Genomic DNA, 21,817 nt, shown 5'->3' on the forward strand with positions numbered 1-21,817 from the left:
AATCAACGACGCCGCGGAACGCGCGCGGCGGACCGACGTTGTTACATGAACGGAGCCATGTATCATAACTATATGCTCAACCACATGATAGTATACACCGTTGTACTCAGAATTGAACAGGAAACACTTTTGCTTAGGCTTTGTGTCGCCACAAGGCATGACCTTCTATGTATGATGTTATAAAGCTGAAAAGTGCGATTTTTTGAAAACTTTTACGTTTGGTCTGTCATAATGTGTTCAATCATTGATTTAGCAACGTGAAAATAGTGCCACTCGCGAGAACTCGTCGGGACGAATCTTTTGCAGTTTTTAAGCTCTATCTGTCCAATTCCGCATTTTGGAAAATGGCGAATCTGAGCAAGGGTTATACAAACATCTCACTGGATAATTCATGAACAAAACCCATATTTTTCAAAGCATGGCCCAGCTGCATTTGGCAGTTGAGACATATATATATATATATATATATATATATATATATATATATATATATATATATATATATACACGGCTACCTGCCACGCTTGACTGTTGTTGTGAAAGGGAGGGGCGCTTAGACTTTCTAGGCTTGTGCACAAATCATGCCTCATAACCAATATCGATGAATTGCAAAGGAATTCATCGGTGAAATGCAAAGGAGGTCGCATGTCTTTCATTCCTCTAGCCTCGCTCACTTCTCAATACAGCCCGCGATAACTGGTGTATCAAACGTGCAACAGATTTCGGACTAGAGATAGACCTTGATAGCCACGTGGATATTGTTTACTTCTGCCCAAATAACACGCAATTTACGTCCGAGATAACGGTGGCCCTTACGTATATTATATGTCACCGTTACTGCCATTTGCATTATTTTTCAACCGATACCCTTCATTCAGACTTCTGCTATGTTTTCTTCTCTATCGCTTCCAATATCTGTACTGGAATTCAGGTCTGTGTAAAATTTCAGCTCAGCACGTGCCGTCATGGAGACATTCTATATAAACCTAAAATTGCAATCAGCAGCCTATGTGAGATGTCAACAGAGGTCCTGGACATGATTTGCTCATTCGTTTCGCTTCGTGGAAATTTTGCTTCGGCATTTAAAAACATTGCACATTTATGGCAGCACGAAACAAGAATGGCACTTGCGGCGAAGGTTCTTGGTCAAAATGCCATCGCTACCCTTCCTTGTAACCATTACCACAAACGTCACGGGGATGGTTCCGGAGTGGAACAAGCACAGTGGTGAGAGGGAAATGTGAATCATTTCAAAGCTGCCATGCATTTTTTCGTGTCATTACATAATGTATCCACTTACGGACAGCAAACATCATATTGGGGCCTGCGTCTGGTTCTTGAATCAGAGCTATGACATTGCGGTGATTGCGACGCCTTCGAATGATGATGCTGCCGGTGTACAGTCCAATGGTCTAAGGAGACCTCTCATGACCTCATTATCCAGCATTTTTTACTCTCTTACCGCAAAGCGATCGGTCCATGCGTGCTGTTTTATGATGCATAGCCTTTGGTTTACTGAGATGATGTACAAGGGTGAAATGTTTGGTACATTTTAATGATGGGCCTTATAAGATTCCGTCCCTTTCTTGTCATTTGTAGTTGGAAACTCTCTCACAATGCGTAAGGTCTACTTAGGAAGAATATAAATTTCATTCACTACTGTCTTAGCAGCATCACTTGTGCTAGCCAAACAATGTTATGCATTAGGTGACGCTGAAATAAAATTGTATGCGCACTTCATATGTGGGTTTAAAGCCAAGGAAAAACAACTCAATGCAGATTGTCATTCCCCTCTACTTCCGGGTAATGGTGGGTCACCATTGTAGCGCAGCGGCTTTCGTGGGCTGGACTCTAGCTGGCCGGGCCGGGCCGGGCTGCGGGCTGACAAAAAGCTGCGTTTCTAGGCCATACACATGTCCACGCATGTTCCGGCTCGAGAAAAAGGAGCGAGGGGACCGGACCCTCCCACGTGTACAAGTTTAGTATTCACCCAATTGTTTGGAATATTAATAATTGAATCGAACCGGGGTTTGCCCCGCTTTCGGGAGTTGTTTTCTGATATTCCTCCATTATTACATTATGTATTGTAGGAATGTGCCGACGAATGTTTTGATGCACCTTCTTCAAGAGTTATTTTCTTCCTGCCTATCTTTGCGTGCCAAAGCGCAAAGGTGGTACGGAACGGTTTTCTTTCCATGTATTTTAATCAATGCTCCGCTTAGTTTGCGGCATTTCAAGCTCTTAGGTCGTCATTAATGTCGTGCGTGGTCCCCATATGAACAAGTGTGCCCCTTTTGATGATCGTTTAGCCTAACAGTGCCTCTAAGATAATGATGACGCGGGATGAAGGGCTGAGAATAAACTGAGAACTGAGAACTGAGAACTGAGGACTGAGAACGGAAGACTGAGAACTAAGGACTGAGGAGTGGTGACTGAGGACATTTCATCCGTGAATGAGCGGCTGTCCCGTCCGACAGACCTTGAAACAGACGGCCCCTCGCTCACCACCACTCTCACTGGAGATGGGCCCCGGCCTCAACGCATTGTGATTGGGGCCTCGTGCTGAGAGGCATATGGATGGACTTTTATGATACTGAAATATGATTATCAGCTCCGGTAGGCGCCGACAATGCTATGGCTTCGAAGCAACTTAGTACGCATCATTGTCGTGATGAGTAGGCTGGTCTCGTATGAGTGCAACCCGAACACTTGGGGTCGGACGGGGGAAGTATGATACATGTAATGTGAGTGCAGGTCACAGTGCTTATAAAATTCGGCATGCATTGGCTGTCATCACGTGCACTTATTTGGACGATGTCACTTCAGCGATGTTCAGGAATCTAAAATATCCGTGCGGATTGCCGAGTCGCAGCTTAGCTCATATTTTCCTCCTCCAGGTGTTTAAGAACAATAGGTGGAATGTCTTTGATGCTCTGGCTCGAGAAAACGTGGATGGTGGGTCTGCTTTTGTAGAAAACGGGTTCTGTTCCACGCATGAAAACATTCAAACAAATCTCTTGCTGCTTTGTCTTTATCTTCTAAGTGAAAATTGGAACCCAATAACAAAATATGTGCGCACTAGCTCCAGAACAGGAAGCCAGGCAGTTGTTCACTTCATTTTTACGTGCTGCATTTTGCTTCTCATCCGAGCAATGGGCCGCTTGTGAGATTAAGAAGCCGATTGGACGTCTCTTGACTTGCCTCAAATGAAAGCTTGTTGCCTAGACTGATTTTTTTGGTGAAATGGCTGAATGTCTTGAAGATTGCTCGCTCAGAACGGTAAAAGAAGGAAAAGCCGGAGTTAGCTCCCCCAAACTCATAAAGCATTTAAGTATCGTGCAAGCTCTTATCTTGCGCGGTGTTGTGACTGCGGTGAACTCAAAGGCATGCATGCGGTCTTTCTGGAATCAGTGGCGGATGCGGGGCTTGGAAAATGGGGTAAATTAACAGTGCTACCACTCCCAACACCTCTTCTACCGCCTGTGCAATCATTGTCACTAGCGTCGCACGCATAGTCAGCAACAGGCTAACAGCTGTCAAATGAACAAGTGTGCACTGATTTAAACATCAAAACCGATAGTGATCAACTAGGACAAAAACCTCCTTTCTTCCTCATTCTTTGCATCCACGTATGAATATAGATCCGCTTTCAGCAATCTGAATTCTCCAAGAAACGTGGTAAATGGATAATTGTGATACATGCGATGTTATGAAGGATGGTATGAGCGCACCGTCTCATGACTCAAGGAGAGCCGTGGGTGCACCTGCGGCCGCCATCTGATGGTGCCGACCCACGACCGTCTGGCGTGATTTGGTAGCAGCGATCACCGGCCCGGCAGCTTCCCTGCTCGGCACATCACGCGCGCGCATTAGAGCTCTCCCCGGGGGAATTTTGTCTGCGTGCTGACCGACGGTTTGTCCTGTGACCTTTGCCTCGCGCCGGCGAAAGGGAAAGATGGCCGCCGGGCAGAACCGCCGCGGGCAAGCAGCAGATGGCGGACGCCGAGCGAGACCGCGGCCGTAGAACGACCGCGCCGATTGGTCAGCTACAAGAGAAGGCGGACATGGCTGAATGCCTCGGCTGAAGTGGTGTGAATGGATTCGAGGGGCGGTATCTCGCGCTGCAGAGTAGAGATGAAACAGAGAGCGTGCGTAAGGATCGCGCGCCGAAGTGGCCTGAGAGCTATGCCACTCTCTTCATTCTCAACACAGCGCATTTGTGACTCTTTTTAAGGGCGAAGCATGCGTTGCTGTGGTTTATGCTGCAATAAATCAGTTAAGAAGCCAAATAACCGCAGTGGTGAGAGTGGAAGTATTCTTACAGAGCTGGACATTCGTACTGATTTCGTTCATGAACTGCAGCTTTCCACGCTAAAGCAGCTTGGTCTCTGGGTGCAGTTCTGGATACCCCATAACACTCAGATATGAATAAGTAGCATGACTGCTTAGGTTTAGTGGCTATGCGAGGCATGGTGTCGTTCATGTGAGCATGTCAAGTTGAAAAGCCCGGCTTGCGGGGAAATCTGAATTCAACCTGGCATAACGGTGTTAATAATTCACCTAGCAGCAAATAGATTCTTATTGATCGCGAGACCTTGTTGATACGCCATCCACTGGTGTTTCCGCTAAGTTTTATCCTTCTTAGTTTTGAAACAGAAGAGGCCTCGCATCAACGTCCTCCAACCCCCCCCCCCCCCCGCCCCTCCACCCCCCACCCCCCCCCCCCCATTACTCCGTATTACGAAAAACGGCGGATGAGGGCGAGGGTTAAGCACACGTTTAGGTATAGCGTATTTAATACAGAGATTACCTAGATTTAATCGGTCATTCTCACAGATGGCATCCCTGTGCTTCTTATATTGCAGGCGATTTAAAACTAACGATACCCGGCCGACACTGGCAATGCATCGAGTTTCAGACACAGGCACGTGACATTCCTGTGACCTTCCCGTGCGTTGCTGGCAAGCATGCAATTTGCCCAGAAAGCGCGGCCTATTCCATTCCCAAAGTTGTTGTTCTATCGTGTATGAATGTATTTGTACCGTGCAAAAACATTGCCAACACTGAGCGCTGAGCACGCTTATAACTGAACATACACATACCGGAACATATGCATGCCTGATTATGCCTGAGCCGACGCAGGTGAGCAAGTCAATCAAGACTTATTCCGTGGCTACGACAAGCATGCTAAATTTGAGCCATTGCTGGAACAAACCTGCATGCGTTCAAAGACGGTATAAAGTGAAGTGTGATTCTTTGTAAAGTCTCTGGCGGCGGCAGGAATAGAAGCAAAATCACGTGTCGGGGCTGGTTTCCTGGTTTCCGTTTTGTGTTCATTATTCGTCGGCGCTTTTGTACTTTTGCGTATATAGTAACGCTGTAATTTGCCATGCTTCCTGCGGCTGGCGTTCCTGATTTGCTGTTCATGACCACGTTACCTCGCGAGGGCACGTCGAAGGCCAAAGATAAGGGGCACTTCGTATTAAGGCGATTCCACTGTAGCCAACAATTAAATATCTGCATGCTTTCACTGCAGACACGGCCTGAGCCTGTGTCATGCAACATACTGTAGTGAGGACCCCCATGGCGAATATCTTAGACGCCATTGGAAGCACGAATCTCGTGTGAAGCCTACAATCAGCGGCGCTGGCACGCCTCGGGCGAGTGCCCCCAGCCGGGCGAGGTCATGTGGTTTATGGGCGTGTGAACCATGCTGAGGGTATCGACGGACATCCACGAGGCCCAGGATGGTGATTTAAGAGCGTCACGCCATAGCAGGGATGAGAATATGAGGCAACATTTAATCAGGAGAAACAATGCAAGATGCCGAATCTCCTGATAATAGCCAATAGCTGGAGACTGCACCTGTCGAAAGGATAATATCCTGGGACTGCAATGAGGGATTAGAAGAATAGCCACGGGTTACATCCCCTGACACAGGCGATTGTTGCCGGATACACACACACACACACACACACACACACACACACACACACACACACACACACACACACACACACACACACACACACACACACACACACCACACACACACACACACACACACACACACACACACACACACACACACACACACACACACACACACACACACACACACACACACACACACACACACACACACACACACACACACACACACACACACACACACACACACACACACACACACACACACACACACACACACACACACACACACACACACACACACACACACACACACACACACACACACACACACACACACACACACACACACACACACACACACCCACACACACACACACACACACACACACACACACACACACACACACACACACACACACACACACACACACACACACACACACACACACACACACACACACACACACACACACACACACACACACACACACACACACACACACACACATGTATATATCTATATATCTATATATCTATATATATATATATATATATATCTATATATCTATATATATATATATATATATATATATATATATATATATATATATATATATATCTATCTATCTATCTATCTATCTATCTATCTATCTATCTATCTATCTATATCTATATCTATATCTATATCTATATCTATATCTATATCTATCTATCTATATATATATATATATATATATATATATATATATATATATATATATATATATATATATATATATATATATATATATATAAGTTGTGTGTGTATGTATGCATGCAAGGCTGGATCCGATTGACGAACAGGTGCGTGCCTGCATCTGCTGAATGATTTGAGGCTGTGCAGTTGGATTAGGTGAATAAGGCCAAGATTACTCTATGAGCAAATATCCACAGGGGTGGATTACATGTCTGACCATCTTAGTATTGAGAAACTGAGATGGTTTGCAGAAAGTTACCATAAACGTGTACCCGAGGCCTTCGGTTTTGATTGAGGAAGAACTGTTGCTGGCAGGGCCATTTTCATCAACAAACCATGTTTATCACTGATCAGTAGAAGAGACTGTTCATCAGTATTGTGCAATGTAAATGTAGCTTTCATAATTTCCAATAAGCTTTGGAAGTATCCAACACACATCCTGAAAAAGTGATTTTTTTTCACAAACCCCGTACTAGCACTGCATCTACGGCACGCAGTTCCCATCATTCCACAGCCTGGTATTTCTAGTCGCGGGCCTCCAAAATAAAGCCACACACTGAAACTAGTGTGCCATGCGTGATTCTTACATATAATGACGCCACGAAGTTCATTACGTTCTCCGGAACCCAGTAACATGGGGCTAAATGCTTTACAATGTTGGGGTGCTAGACACGAATGCACAATGCAAATCAAAATAAGTCAGAACATGGATTTTTGCCGAAGCAAACATTAAAAACGCGCTATTGGACGCGGTCGATCAATCCTGAAAGCAAAGCACATTACAATCTGCATAGTTTTGCAAACATCTGCCAATTTTTATTCTGAAAAAGAGGGATTGTAAATCTACGAAGTTTCACGGATTCTGGCACATTGTATGTTGGTTATTATCTATCATATATGCTACGTGTCCCGGAAATTGAGCCATTTTTTCAGTGAATATGAAACAGCATTATGATTCACAGAAGAATCAACTAAACCCGCAGTGTGCTGTCCGTCAAGTTTCGCAAAGTATTGCAGTCAAGCAGGCAATAATGTGATTAGGGCCGGGTCAAAGGGTCGAAGGTAAACGAGGTACGAAGACTACAGGCTTACTGGTTCTAAAAGCTGGTACACTCATTTCCGGAAGTCACCCACTGAGCGGGTCAGCTTCTTTAACTGACTTTCAAGTTGGGGCTTAGAGTTGCAGTAAGTTTCCTGCTAATCACAAGCCGTCCGACATCGTGAATCTTTAATTCAGATATTTATCTCAATCTGAATTTTTCGACGTGATTTTCTAGCGGTATAACTTTATCAGCGGTTTCCGGCTATTTTTTGCAGAGATTTTAAAAAAGCATCAAAAGTATTGAATGACAATGAAATTGCACGAACATAAGCATCATCTTGTATACTGTGTATAGCACATCACAAAATTTCCGACAATCATTTCACAAACTTTTTATAGGTTTTTCAACGCGTTAATCCATCGCGAACACGACTATAGTGTTCGGAGACACCGAGCATAGTTAGCTGCACGATCGACATCCGCAGGTGTCCTAGGAGCGCTGCGGCGGTACTGCGGCGGCATTGGCAGCGCGCAGGTGATCATAGCGGCGCCACAGTCAGGGCCTTCCTTCTATTCAGCTCAGGCGGGACTCTGGCGCCGTAGCATCACGGAAATGGGGGGGGGGGGGGGAGACGCAGTAAAGGCATTACGGCCAATGCGAGAGGCAGTAAATGTGAACATAGGCAGGTCGACGGTGAATCGGCCGCTATCAGCGCTGGCTGAGCACAAATGTGAACTTCCCAAGAATAAGTATTAGTAAATGCTTTTCTTGTGGCATTTTGTAAAGGTTATCTTGCTCCAGATGCAACCTCATTTGCCGTCTACCTTGGTATTGTGCTATTTTTTGGTATGTATCCTTCAGACATTCCATTTGGATAAAAAGCTCGGCCGTATTTCATACACAGAACGTGGATGCCGAACACAGTCAAGTTTTTGGCGGCTCGAAAATATTGAGCATCGCATATTCGTCTCGCTGAATATGAAGACTCGATGCTGCTGAATACATTATAGATAAACGTTTAAGTTAAATTTCAGGTCGCATGACAGGGTTTCTACCCTTTCTCACAAAAAAACGTTACTCCACATTTTGAAAGACGATCGCTGTGCTTTGTCACAAAGCGTTGCTTTAGTCGCACCGGCCGTGTTCAGCTTCCACCACACAATCCACCTGCTGCATGTGGATTCGCCGGCGGGCACCTCCCACCGGAAGATTTCACCGGCGAGACGTGACCGGCGCGTATGCGACGACCGCGCCGCCTCCCGCTGTCCGCCAGGTGGCCAGTGGCGGCGGCACAATGCGCTGGGATGCAGCCTGCACGCTGGCACCGGCACCATGCCTTATTCATGAAGAGCTCGTGGGCCCAAGGTCACAGCCCGTGGGCGCGTGCGGATGCGCCGGTGACTGCCTCCGCCGGCGGCGGCCACGGCCCGGTCTCGATCCATGGACCGCGGAGACTGTGGTCGGGCCTGGCGTGCGCGTGGCTCGACGCGCCCCGCCCGGGGCGTTCGCCGCTATCTAGATGAACTGGAGCGCGCGGAGGCGTCGTGCGTGCCGCGCTATCAAGCGACGCGGTCGACCAATCAGAGGCCGATCTCGGAAAAGTGGGCTTCGGCGTTCGGTTTTGCTCGCAGTCATCCCGTGCCGGCAGTCAGCTGGTAAGAAGCAGCACGCGCTTGCCCACACGCCTCTAAGCGCGCGCCCCCTCCCTACGCGGCGCCCCTCGCCCTAACCCGATGTGTTTCTCCCACCATTAGGCCCGGCTTCCTCCCCGGTCGTCGGGCGGCCGGCGCCGTGCAAGAGGCCGGCCATTGTTATTCCTGTCGGCGCGGCTGCGCGGCTGTCGCCAGACGTGCGCCACGTAAAAACCGGCTCGGATGCCGCGTCGGGAAGTGGCGCAGCGGGGGCCGCCGGCGCGCCGCTGCCAGTGAGAAAGATGCGCGCCTTTCCAGAGGCGCGCGCAGAAGGCAGGATCGGGGGAGGGGAAAGAGGGAGCGAAGGAGGGAGCGGCGGGAGGTAGAGGCCGGTGTATGGCCGCAAGGAAGCATGCTTCCATCGGTGCGTTGAAAGGGTCCGCCCGAACATCAACGATTGCGAACGAGTAGGATTGCGTGTCTTGCTGACATCCCGTAGATGGCAGTGATGTCCGTACAGAGCGCCAATGACGCCACCCGCCGACCCCAGTGCACTGAAGGCGCTGGGTGCGTCCACGTACCCACTGGCCCCCAATACACAGGTGGCCACTTGTGGAGCAGATGCCCTTGGCACTGTTTTCCAAGCAAGCATAACTGTCTACCGAGATTTTTCCGCCTGTGCCAATCTTTAAATCAAATTGACTTAAAATGCCTGGGAACGCTTTACAGTCTTTAGTTAGGTGGGCATTCTTAACCGTTGACAATTTGACCCTGACCCCTTCCTCATTGACCTGACCTAACTTCTGACCTAAGACATCAGAAGCCCTCACCGGGAGTTGAGTTGTCGTTTTCCCAAGAAGTTTTCCCGAGGGCAACGGCTTTGCCGATAATATATTTCTGCGCGCTGATGACGCGGTGTGTTTGGTGCGGCGGCGACCCGACGCATTTTTGCTAAAACAAGTACACTTACATAATCATTCTTTGAAAAATGGTTGGCTGACCGTCTTATCAGACGCTCCGGTCTTGTCATTTTTCAGCATGCATGCTTGCATACTGAAATGTTTGCTTACATACATGCATACTGAATGATTGATCATCGACGACCGGATATGCCAAATGGCTTTGATTATGCCTTTCTCCAGGGCGTGCCCAATAACCGGGTGTGTAAACAGCGGACGTGGTACGAGCATTGAGCAAGTCCTTTCAAAAGCAGTCAAATACAACATCATCTAAAATGCCTGCACGTGTTGGATGCGCCTAGTTGCATCAGCAGCGAGCACCCTTCATGACGAATCGCAGCTGCGTCAGCAGCGAGACCCTAAGCTGCCCGGGCATCGCAGCCATGACACTGGTGCCGCCTCAACGATGACCGGGCGTCCCGGCACTGTCCCGGCAGTGGTCCCGGTGAACGGTAGGCCGGCCGCTGCCGGTGTCAAGGCCCTGCCCCGGCAGTAGCCCCGGTGAGCGGTGGGCCGGCCGCTGCCGGTGTCACGGCACTGTCCCGGCAGTAGCCCGGTGAGCGGTGGGCCGGCCGCTTCCGGTGTCACGGCGCTGTCCCGGCAGTAGCCCCGGTGAGCGGTGGGCCAGCCGCTGCCGGTGTCAAGGCCCTGTCCCGGCAGTAGCCCCGGTGAGCGGTGGGCCGGCCGCTGCCGGTGTCACGGCACTGTCCCGGCAGTAGCCCGGTGAGCGGTGGGCCGGCCGCTTCCGGTGTCACGGCGCTGTCCCGGCAGTAGCCCCGGTGAGCGGTGGGCCAGCCGCTGCCGGTGTCAAGGCCCTGTCCCGGCAGTAGCCCCGGTGAGCGGTGGGCCGGCCGCTCCAAGTGTACCAGAGCGAGCCGGTCCTGGCGACGCCATGTTAGCGGTGGAACGTGGCGTCGCGCTGAGCCGGCGTTCAGACGGGAAGGCCGGCCGTCTCTTGCCTGGTGTGGCGGCTGCTGCGGGAGCCCGTGTAAAGGATCCCGCGATGACGCTCGAGGAATTCACGGGTTGGGCAACCCCATCGATGTCCACGTGGAATGAATAAAGGGTGGGGATTGGCCACGGGATGTGACGAAATTGCGGCTGTAGGTGTGGGTATGACGCTAATGAAATGTCCGTAAAATACTTCAGTAACTTATACACAATGCAAATATTTGCTCTTATTTTGTCCAATTAATTTCAGTCTCACTCCTTATCTAATCTTGCACACAAAAGAGCATATTTGGATGTAAAATGGCAGAAAAGTTCACAGTGGTCACTTGGTAGGAGACAGATGGGTACAACCGATTAGAAATGAGCAGTGGGCTGATACTGATACAGGGTACATACTGGTACTGATACCAGCTCCACGGGTGGTAGCTGGATTGGAGGAGGAAGGTAACCCGTGGACGTCTCCAGGTGACGTGTATGAGTGTTCATGTAATAGCCTACCTTCATGTAATAACCTACCTTCATGTAATAACCTACCTTCATGTAATAACCTACCTTCATGTAATGACCTACGTTCATGCAATTCTGTGCTGGCTCGTATGGCGGTCTGTATGGTGTCTTGGAAAATAACTTGTGATATTGACCGTATAAGGGCTTATCCGATGCCATGAGGAATCACGCGATGGCTGCTGGCGTTCTTACGCGGCGTCATGCGTGGAGACGGTGCGACAGGATCCTGAGAAGCTTATGTGATAACCTGTACGAGCTTGTGTGCTGGACTGCGTGAGACATGCTGTGACGGCTTGCGTAAGAGCTTACGTGATGGCCTGTACGAGAACTGCTGTGATGGCTCGTGTGAACGCTTGTGTGATGGCCCGTATGAGAGCTTGTCTGATGGCCTGTGTGAGAGCTTGTATGATGGCCTATGTGAGAGATTGTGTGCGGGCCCGTGTGAGGGCTGGTACAAAGCCTTTCCTTAGAGCTTGCCCGACTGCTAAAACTGGGTCCACCATCAACACCCGCATGCTCCATTCCTCGCCAGCGCGCATGATGTTGACGCCGCGTCCCGTTACAGACACATCCTCCTCTAACGAGGCGGCCAGCCTGCACCAGCGGCTGCGCTCGCTCAGCTCGGAGCTGGTGACGCTGCGCTCTCGACTGCATGTCAGTCCGCCGCCGCTGCCGCCGGCCGCGGCGCAACCGCCGCCGGCCGCGGCACAACCGCCGCCCGCCGCGCCGCCCGCCGCCGCCGACGCTGCCGCGCCGCAGCCGCCGCCACCGCCGCCGCCCCGGCTCAAGCCAACAGCCCATGGTTAGTGCCGGCGAGTATGACACGATAACAAGGTTAACGTCAGTGCACGCTCTCGCAAAGGCCTGCCGTCGACAGCCGGAGGGTAAGGCGAGCGTGTGGCATACAGCGGCGTGAGCATCAGTCGGGAATCGAACCCGGGTCCGAGTCTCGAGGCTATTGGAAGCCTGAGCCCCAGCACCGCTTGCAAGGCAATTGTTTTTGGGCGGTAATTTGTAACGAGCTAGAAGGCTCACTTTGCGTTAAATGGCTTCTTTGGGGTACTTAAAACAACTTGTGCGATGGTCTGCATGAGAGTTTGTGGTAGTTGTTATGACTTGGACACAATTTAACTGTGTGTCGGGAAGTTAATGTATCGTTAGTTGCTTTGCTCCCCTACCGAGGCATTACCGAGGTTCTGATATCAGTACTCAGTACTTACAGAGTGTTGTAGACGCGTCACGATCAGCTTTGGAAGATTGAGGTTCTGATATCAGTACTCAGTACTTACAGAGTGTTGTAGACGCATCACGATCAGCTTTGGAAGCTTGAGGTTCTGGTATCAGTACTCAGTACTTACAGAGTGTTGTAGACGCGTCACGATCAGCTCTGGAAGCTTGCCATCGTCGTCCCTCAGTGCGGTCTGCGGTTGTTATGGGCATCCGTTGCGACCTTATGGCGCCAGCAAAGACACTTGCAATACATGTGGGGGGGGGGGGGGGGTACAAGTACCGTTGCTATGCATTTTCCTTTACAATCCATATGCATAAGTTACATTGTCTGAAATGCTCGGATTCAGGTTAATGGTATCATTGTGCCCATGTATGGGCGCAATGACACCACCTTGGTATTGAGTTGACTTGTAATGACCCACAGGTCATTGAATGCGGCGTAAGGTCGCACGAACTGCCCTTTGTCTTTGCCATGGAAGCCCCGCCATTGAGGATGTCGACAGCGGTGATGACTTCCGCAATGACTTGAGGAGTTTCTTCCCTCCAGCTGAATTGGAAACTACACCCTTGCTTCATGTAGTGTGGAAAAGGTGCATTGTGAGCACATAATGGTGCAAAGAAAATAACCCTCGTTTTCTCAGAGGTCTGGCAACACTTCTATTAAGATAAACAGCACAAAGGGAGCGAGGATGCTGAAAGTAAGATAGAATAGTAGCAAACATCGTGTAATACAAAGCAAGGTGATTTTGTAACAAATTTCCTCAGAAACAGCCAGGAAATAATTATGCCCCATTGTTTTTCCTATGATGGGTTGGCTGGGGAGGACCGGTGGGGAAGTGTGAGGACTGTGGTATGTGAAGAGGGAGGGGTCGAGGTTGTGGGCAAACGTCCCGGGTAATGCCAGCTGGATGCTTTGTAAAAGCCTGATTCTAGATTCGGACGATGAAAAGCATATTGACAAGATAGTAGCATTAGCCTTATTCCTCGTAAAAAAAACAGGAGAATGGACATATGGATGCGTTAATATTTCGACAACATGCCTTTATCAAAACCAATGGCAGAAGTTATAAAAAATACTTCTGCTATTTATTTTGACAAAGGAGTGTTGTCGAAATATCAACGCATCTTTATCTTCTATTTCCTGGCTTTTCTTTGACGAACAGGGCTATTACTACTGTCTTATTCTTGTGCATACTGCTCCTCACAAATGCACTTAATAACTTACGATGAAAATCGCGTTGAATGTGCAAGCGTTGCGACGTGCATGAGACAATGTGGGTTAAATTTAAGTCTGGAACAAGTGTAGCAAGTATAGCCGGCGTAGGACAAATATTCTGCGATAGAGCTAGCGTCCAACTCTATTTTCGGACAACGGCTCGCGATGTTGTGTCGATAGCTTTAGGCAGCATTGGTACCCTGCCCCTCACTGCAGCACTTCTGCATGCGCTGAGCAAAATCACTTGGTATTTCCGGACATCTCAAACGTTCACAAATTATCGGCGCGTTGTGCTGAACAGCCTTGGCCGTACTTTATTCTCAGACCGCCGTCAAAAGTCTAAATCACGGCGCTTATTCCCGGAAGACCCAGCTCCCGCGCGCTATCTCCTGACATCGATCCGCCAGGGGTGTCCGACCTCCGCTGATTGTCAGCCGGCTGCAAGGCCCGCTTGTTATCATTCTGGAACACAAGTTCCCAATTAAAAACCCAACAGGTACCCTTCCGAGCGTGCCAATGCAGGCAGCAAGTGCTATCCCACGGACGTGTTTACGATCCGGCCGACTTCAAACGCCGATCGTAACAGCTCTCTGTGCAGGCTGTGAGGCGCTCCGAGTCGCTGACGGGCCATAGCTGCTGACGTACGAGACGGCGTTCATTGAAAGGTAGCGCGGGCGCCGCATTAGGCGACCGAAGGCCCACCATTAGAGCTGGCGTGCGCGTGCCGCGGCAGGATGACCCGTGGTGTCTGGGCACAATGGCGGGTGGCACCAGCTGACGCGGCAGGTGGTGCTCTGGCGTCGTCGGGAATGCGTCGTCGTCGTCGTCGTCGTGAACGTCCCCAAGCCAGTACCCCGGTGCTCAGCGATGACTGCTGCTCTTGACTCGCCAGTGAGCCCGCCATTACAGCGAGCCGCAGGTGCGGGATGTACATCATTGTTCAGATGTCGGGAGATGCTGTTGTAATCTGTTGTTCGAAGGCGTGCAGGCTGAATGTGACCTCCGCAAACGTGGGTCGAGAATGTGGCGTGGTAAGTGTGCCCGTGAATACACCAGCTTGCATTGGAAATGCCACGGTCGTAACACTTATACAGGTAGTTTTGCGACACGACGTTCTATCCACAACCTAAACCTTTGTACGGCGGTACTCCTACGGTCTACATTCAAACGCCTAACGACTTTTTAGTGACTATAGCTTATTAAAGCCTCCCTGACTTTTGCGAGGCTACGCATAACAACGCACAAAGGAAGGAAAATTTTCACGGTTGACACAGGTGACCCGTATCTGTCACTGAAGCTCGCGGTCCTCCAAGCCTATTGGAATATACCTACTTCGGATCGGCAAAGAAAACTTAGCGTCAGGAGCACGCGAGGAAAACCTTTTCATTTCGCGCATGCGCGTTCGTCGGCCACACGCGCGTTCGGCGGGCCCAGACGCCACCAGTAGGCACGCGAAGGCGACCTTTGGCCCCCGCTCTATTGTCCGTCTGCCGTTTGACCTCCGTTCGGAGACGGGCAGCCGGCGGCAGCCCCACCGCCTGGTCTGTCGTGGTTGAGACCACGCTTTGTGGCGCCGCCGCCGCCGCCGCCGCCGGTAGCTCCGGACCGGCTCAGCCCGGCCCGGCCCGGCCCGGCCCGGCCAGCGCGGCCCTGCACGTGCGACGGCCGGCCGGCCGACCCACGGCGGGCTGGACGCTCCCGCCCAGGTATCGGTCGTGGCGGCGGCAGGCCCGGCTCCAGGCGGCGGCACAGGGATGGTCACACGGAAGGAAGAGGGGTAGGACGGGCGGAGGAGGAGAGGAACGCTACTGGCGGCGGCCCCGCCACGCTGCCGGTGGTGAGGCGTCTCCAGTTTTAGGGCCTGAACGCGCCCCTGCGGCCGATGGTCAGGTGCCGTTGCCGGTCTGCCTGGCCGGCCGCCCCCGGCCGATTACGGACGGAGGGGGCGCAGGGGCGCGCTCAGGGCAGCTCTAACCGGTGGACGAACCGCAAAGATGACGCATCAACGGGTGCCGCGCCGGTATTTGAATTGCCTCTGCTTCTGTGGCGCCCTGGATGAGAGGCATGGCCTTCGGAGGGTTCATCTTTTCTGGGAATTACAACATTGTTATGTGCATCACTGAATCTGCACTGTTGCGTCAAGCTGTTTTTGTGAGACCGCCAACCAGGTGACCTCACGATAAGACAAGCGCAGCGATCTGCGATTTGGGCTAACAAAATAGTTAAGCGATAAACGAAAAAGCACGGTAGCAGTTTCACGGAGCTGCTAGTCGTTATGGTGGCGGCGTTTTGCCATGTAGTCTCGGTTCTGTTGCGCGCAAAATGATCCCAGTAGTCGATGTGCCCGAGCTCTAGTAACTGTTCAATTTGAGCAATTATATATATATATATATATATATATATATATATATATATATATAAGACCAAAGTCCGGCCCAAGTTCCGATGCTTACGCTGCCAGTGGATGTCGAACGGTCGATGTTGCGGTCCACATTATGAAAATGTGTGGACAATAACATTCGTACTATGATCTGGTGGACTTGTCAGTGCATTAGCGGATGGAATGAATGCGGGATTGAACAAGTTGTGCGTGAAATTCTTTAGATACATATGGTGACTTTTTTGAGCGGGCGAAGTGCACCACTGAGCAGATTGTAAGTATTTATTATCAGCTGCCTGGCCGCAGAGCTTACACTAGATGGATGCCCCACAGGCTCACAGAAGGCATGCGGGATGTGCAACGAGAGAAAAGAGTACTCAAAACGCGCACCGAATGGCCGGAATACAGGAGCGCTCCGCGGAGAACATTGCTGACAATGAGTTATGCTTCCTTGACCCTTTTCTTCACCTTGGCAGGTAATCCACAGCAGCCAATACATTTAGGTTGTGCGAGGGCTCCATCGATCCATGAAGGGTAAGCGACCAGGACTCTGCGTCTTCAATGTCGCTCTCCACCATGATATCCAATGATAATAAATATCCAAAATGATGTTTCCAATGTCACTGTCCAACATGAGAACGCCAGGTCTCACACAGCCCACGTCACGTGTAACGGGAACATAAGCTGGGCTGGGCTGTCCCCTTCCACCCGCTACACAGTCGGGACCGTCCTCTCTCACCCGCTACACAGTCGGGACCGTCCTCCCCCAGCCGCTACACAGTCGGGACCGTCCTCTCCCACCCGCTACGCAGTCGGGACCGTCCTCGCCCACTCGCTACACTCTCTGGGCTGTCCTCCCCCACTCGCTTTTCACTCTGGGCCTCTCGCGCGCTCATCTCTGCCTCTTCGGCAACCTTAGGAACCGCTTGCTGCTTGCTGTTTCTAAAGTGGAGGCAAACTGAAGCCCACAGTGAGAAAGTGAACAAGAAAGACTGAAGTGCAGGTGCTTCCTGATCGGGTGTCGTTGGGATGAGTGCCGGTGGCAGTGCGTTCGGGCTCACTCGTGATTATGTGGAACATGAAACATGACGATAACCGACAAAAAGTGTACTCAAATTTAGTCATTCTGGTTTTAAAGATCAAGTTCTTGGCTTTTTAATCTTAGTTATCGGACGCCCTCGTGCATCACCTGGCACCGCTTCCGGCACCGCGGATGCAAGCGATGCTGAGTGCCGGCACTGCGGCCCCCACAGTGCTGGTGCTGGTGCTGGTGCTTATGCAGCGGCGTAGCCTCACGAAATGAGTTTGAGGCGCTGGACAGAGGAAAATTGCCCAACCTGTCCTTAAAATATGTTACAAAATAGGTTTTTCCTAGATGTGGCACACTTTCTTCCCAAAGTTGGGGGTGGGCCCAATTTGTAAGGGGGCCTGAATCTCCCCCAACTGAATAAGAAACTACACTCCTGCCGCGGGAACTAGCGACGCTGAGTTCTGGTCTCTTTAGCTCGTTGGCAGCAGTCTGCATGTATTTCCGTGACATGCATGCTCCAAGCGTCTTCAAAACGTTTTATTTTGATTTTAAAGCGCCCCACTGTGCGCGGGCAGCCACGGTATATAATTCTCAAAAGATGCTTTGGCTCTTCACGCACCCACACCCGCATATGCGGTTACACGATACGTTGCCTGCGCGCAGCGTAGCTTCCATTTTCGGCGCCCCTGCGTGCCAGTCTTGACCATACGCCTACTGTCAGTTCTGCCTCGGCGACACGCATGCAACGGCCGGCTGGTCCCGGTTTCTTGGTACCCGATGACCAGGCGTGCGTCACACCGGATTGCGTGGCTGTCTGCCGTGTAATAAACCACCGCCCGTTCCATGCTGAGGGAAATTCGATGGAGTTCCTACCAGCTCTAAGTGGGCACTTGCTGTGCGCTCCGCATAATAAATGCCGTAGGACCTTGCGGCGCTCACCTGAGGAGCACCTGATGCCCAAATAGTCCTTGACCTTCTCACTGACTTGGTTCGTTCATGGGGGGCCTTTCCGTGCGCTACGTTCACTATTGACGGCAGATGGAGGCTCGCTGCGTCGGGAAGTATGCACCACCACAGACTTCACTTCAACAGAGCATTTCGTCGACTCCCACGCATTGTAAAAAGAGGATGCCACCTTTCAGGTATAAATTTAAATGCATACACGAAGCTGAATTCGGTGAAACAAATTTGGGCCCTGTGATCTGTTTAGGAACGCTTGCTCATTACAGGTGATCTTTTCTCCGTATTTTGTCATTTTTCTTCTTTAGTATCTCAGATTTCCTATGACTCAGTTGATGAAAAATGAAACCAATTTGAGCCCCACTATTATAGAAGCGCGTAGTCTTTGACATGATTTATTTTGTGTTTCAACCTGCTCCGAAAGCATCTATTAAGAAGATTTTGTAACCAAAAATGTTTTTGTCATAAAGGGGAAAAGGTATCATATATTATTTCCATATGAACGCGTCGTTGAAGGTTGCCTGGTCAGGCGGACTTAAAGTGTCGTCATACTTGAAATGGAACAGCTTTGTGTACAGCAATGAACAGCTTTTCGTGTTTTGTATTGAGGCAATGGCTTGTTTAAAGCATACTTTGCGTGACCCTAGTGCACTTTGTGGTGAAAGGTGTAATAATCCATTGTATTGCGCATCACTGCAGAGAATGGCTGTAACAGCTTCTGAGGCGGCGTTCTCTCCTCCCACCGTTAGTTGCCGACCCGTAAAGGAACTGACGGTTTGTGGGGTGGGGACGGTCAACAAATCATGCACACAGTTAAGGATGTGCAACGAGATGCACTATTGCGCTCTCGACAAAGGTGTGCGATCGAAAGTAGACAGACAAAATTAAAAATGAGATCATTTTTGCATGATATGAAATACGAGGTTTGAAGATAATGCAACATTGCATTTTTTCAAGCCGAAAAATCAAATGAAAAGTATATTCATAATTTGACGCTTATAAATATTTCATTCACATGAAACGTTAGACTAAAAAGGATTTCTTACGAAATACACCACAATGCCTGCGCACTTATGTCCTCCGTACATGTATATGAATATACAAACACCTGCACAGGCAGATGCAAATATTGCGGACGAAGTTAAGGCAGTTACAATAAATTTATCTCAGATGAGTACTCAGGTGTCTATAATCTTGGAAGATGTAGTTTTCACCAGCCCTCGCCCACGCATTGGACGCTTCAACGCTATTCACATTTTCTTCTTCGTGGCTAGGCCCCAGTGACGTCATTGCTATAGGGCGAGCGCTAAGCCTTTGCACTGTAGATAAAGCTTGATGCTGCCACTTGCAAGGTCCCAGGCCTAAGGAGCCCGACCGGCATCGGCATCCCAACCTGGTGTGATGTAGAGTTTAGTGACGATGCCGCGACAAAGCCAGGTCATTTCTACTGGACTGCGCATTGGAGCTGAGTCCTGTTCGTGTTCTCCGCTTCTCACTCTCTCCAATCATCGGCTAGCATTGCTGCCTTCGTGGCAGATTCTGGCACGACTGCTGAGCTCATTTGTCCTGAGCAATCAGCAATGCAGACATTTATGAGAAAGCTTCCGTGCAGACACAGATATGTAAACGCTTGCCGCTGGGATGCTGAAGGTGGAACTGGCAAAGATGCCGCGGAAATTCCTCTAAAAAAAAGAAGACGAATTCCAGCCTGAGCGCTAATGTCTCATTACACACCGAATACAGGTCACATGCACCCGCTAGGACATCCTAATTGGGCCGGGCGCCCCCATAAAAGCGAGCACCTAGCTGCCGCGCCTGCAACGCAGGCCTAATAGCGGGGTCGGGGTGCGGGGGATAATGGCCATGCCTTGGGCAGCCGGGGTGCGTCCCGAGTCGGCGCCACGGCCGGCGGCGCGCCCGCCCCCAGGGCGTGCCGCTCCACCGGCAGCGAGACACGGCCGGACGCATTCCGGACCGGTGCCGGCGGCGGGGGACGCTGGCCGGGCTGCAGCGCGGCGTCTGGCCTCGGCCCGCCGGTATGCTGGCGGTATACCTCCCTCGGCGGAGATTGCAGGCTGTAGTGGGCAGGGGCGCGCCCAGGGGTCATCAGGGGGGGAACGCTGACGCGATTTGGGGGATTTATGGCGCTGATGGCCTGTCCTGCGTGGATGGTGACCTACGCGGAGAATTGTGAGATGCTTCCGATGTGTGTGCTATGGGTTCGCGCAGCCTCCCCAAACCCGCGAGATCACCGGCCGGTGCCACCGTACCCGTTCCCTGGCTGCGCCTCTGATGCCAGGTACACCGCCGCAGGGGAAATTACTCCCGACGGGAACTGCAGCAAACGGGTATTGGAAGCGAGATTCCATGCGCGGATTAGTCTCTCGGGCACGGCGAATGCATGGCAGAAGCGTATTTGTTTCGGGGGTGATTGGCAGGATGGGTGCGCATCATTTTAACATTCCTCAGGCAAAGCAATGCAGCCATGATATTGACCGACCAGCAAGCTATATCATCAACAATCCAGGCGTGTCTCTAGCAAGGGAGGAATGCCTGGTTAATAAAGTCTAGGAAAGAGGCTACCATTGCATGACCCTGAGGCCTCCAGCAATGCGCTCACGAGCGTTTGGAAGCATGTTGATATCAAATAGAAAGGGACGTATGTGTGCCTTCGTCGCCCACCTGTGCTCAGGGGTCGCTCTGCAGAGCAAGCGAGGATCACCGGAAGAAGGGAGAGCAACTGATGGGAGCAAGGACAGCTGACGAGAGAGAACGTGCTTTAGGACATTCCTTTGCATGCGACATCTTTGTGTCGAGCTGAAATCCAAAGCGGTCGATAGGTTCTTGCCCATTCCCTGCCCCCACTCTCTCCTTCAACCGGTGTCACTGCCCATGGCCCTGTTGTTTCGAATTAGATGATGAAAGGTGTTTATGAATCAGGCAACTTACCATGCCTCCTGGCAGCCACACACACACACACACACACACACACACACACACACACACACACACACACATATATATATATATATATATATATATATATATATATATATATATATATATATATATATATATATATATATTTCATGCATATTTTCTTTGACTGTTTGATCTATGAGTGTGGCAATTTTAAATGTCTCGTCAGGCACATACTTCGTGTTGTTTTTATTACAGTGAATGTATCTGTGGTCATTGCTTATTAGCTATGTAAAATGGCAATACTTCCTAGTCGACGGC

The 21,817-nt window shown here is 50.5% G+C and overlaps 1 protein-coding gene across 1 annotated transcript in view; it reads left to right on the forward strand.

Moving 5' to 3' along the window:
• The window catches only part of LOC119095596 (myosin-I heavy chain), a 42,198-nt gene that overhangs the window by 5,981 nt on the left and 14,400 nt on the right, over window positions 1-21,817 (forward strand). Inside the window, exon 2 of the mRNA XM_037218455.1 lies at window positions 12,327-12,522. Coding sequence (XP_037074350.1) covers window positions 12,327-12,522 — 196 coding nt within the window. The remainder of the gene's footprint in view (window positions 1-12,326; window positions 12,523-21,817) is intronic.

This window comes from Pollicipes pollicipes, unplaced genomic scaffold (assembly GCF_011947565.3).
Source record: "Pollicipes pollicipes isolate AB1234 unplaced genomic scaffold, Ppol_2.1 Scaffold_4219;HRSCAF=4965_pilon_pilon_pilon, whole genome shotgun sequence".
NCBI classification, from domain to species: domain Eukaryota; kingdom Metazoa; phylum Arthropoda; class Thecostraca; order Pollicipedomorpha; family Pollicipedidae; genus Pollicipes; species Pollicipes pollicipes.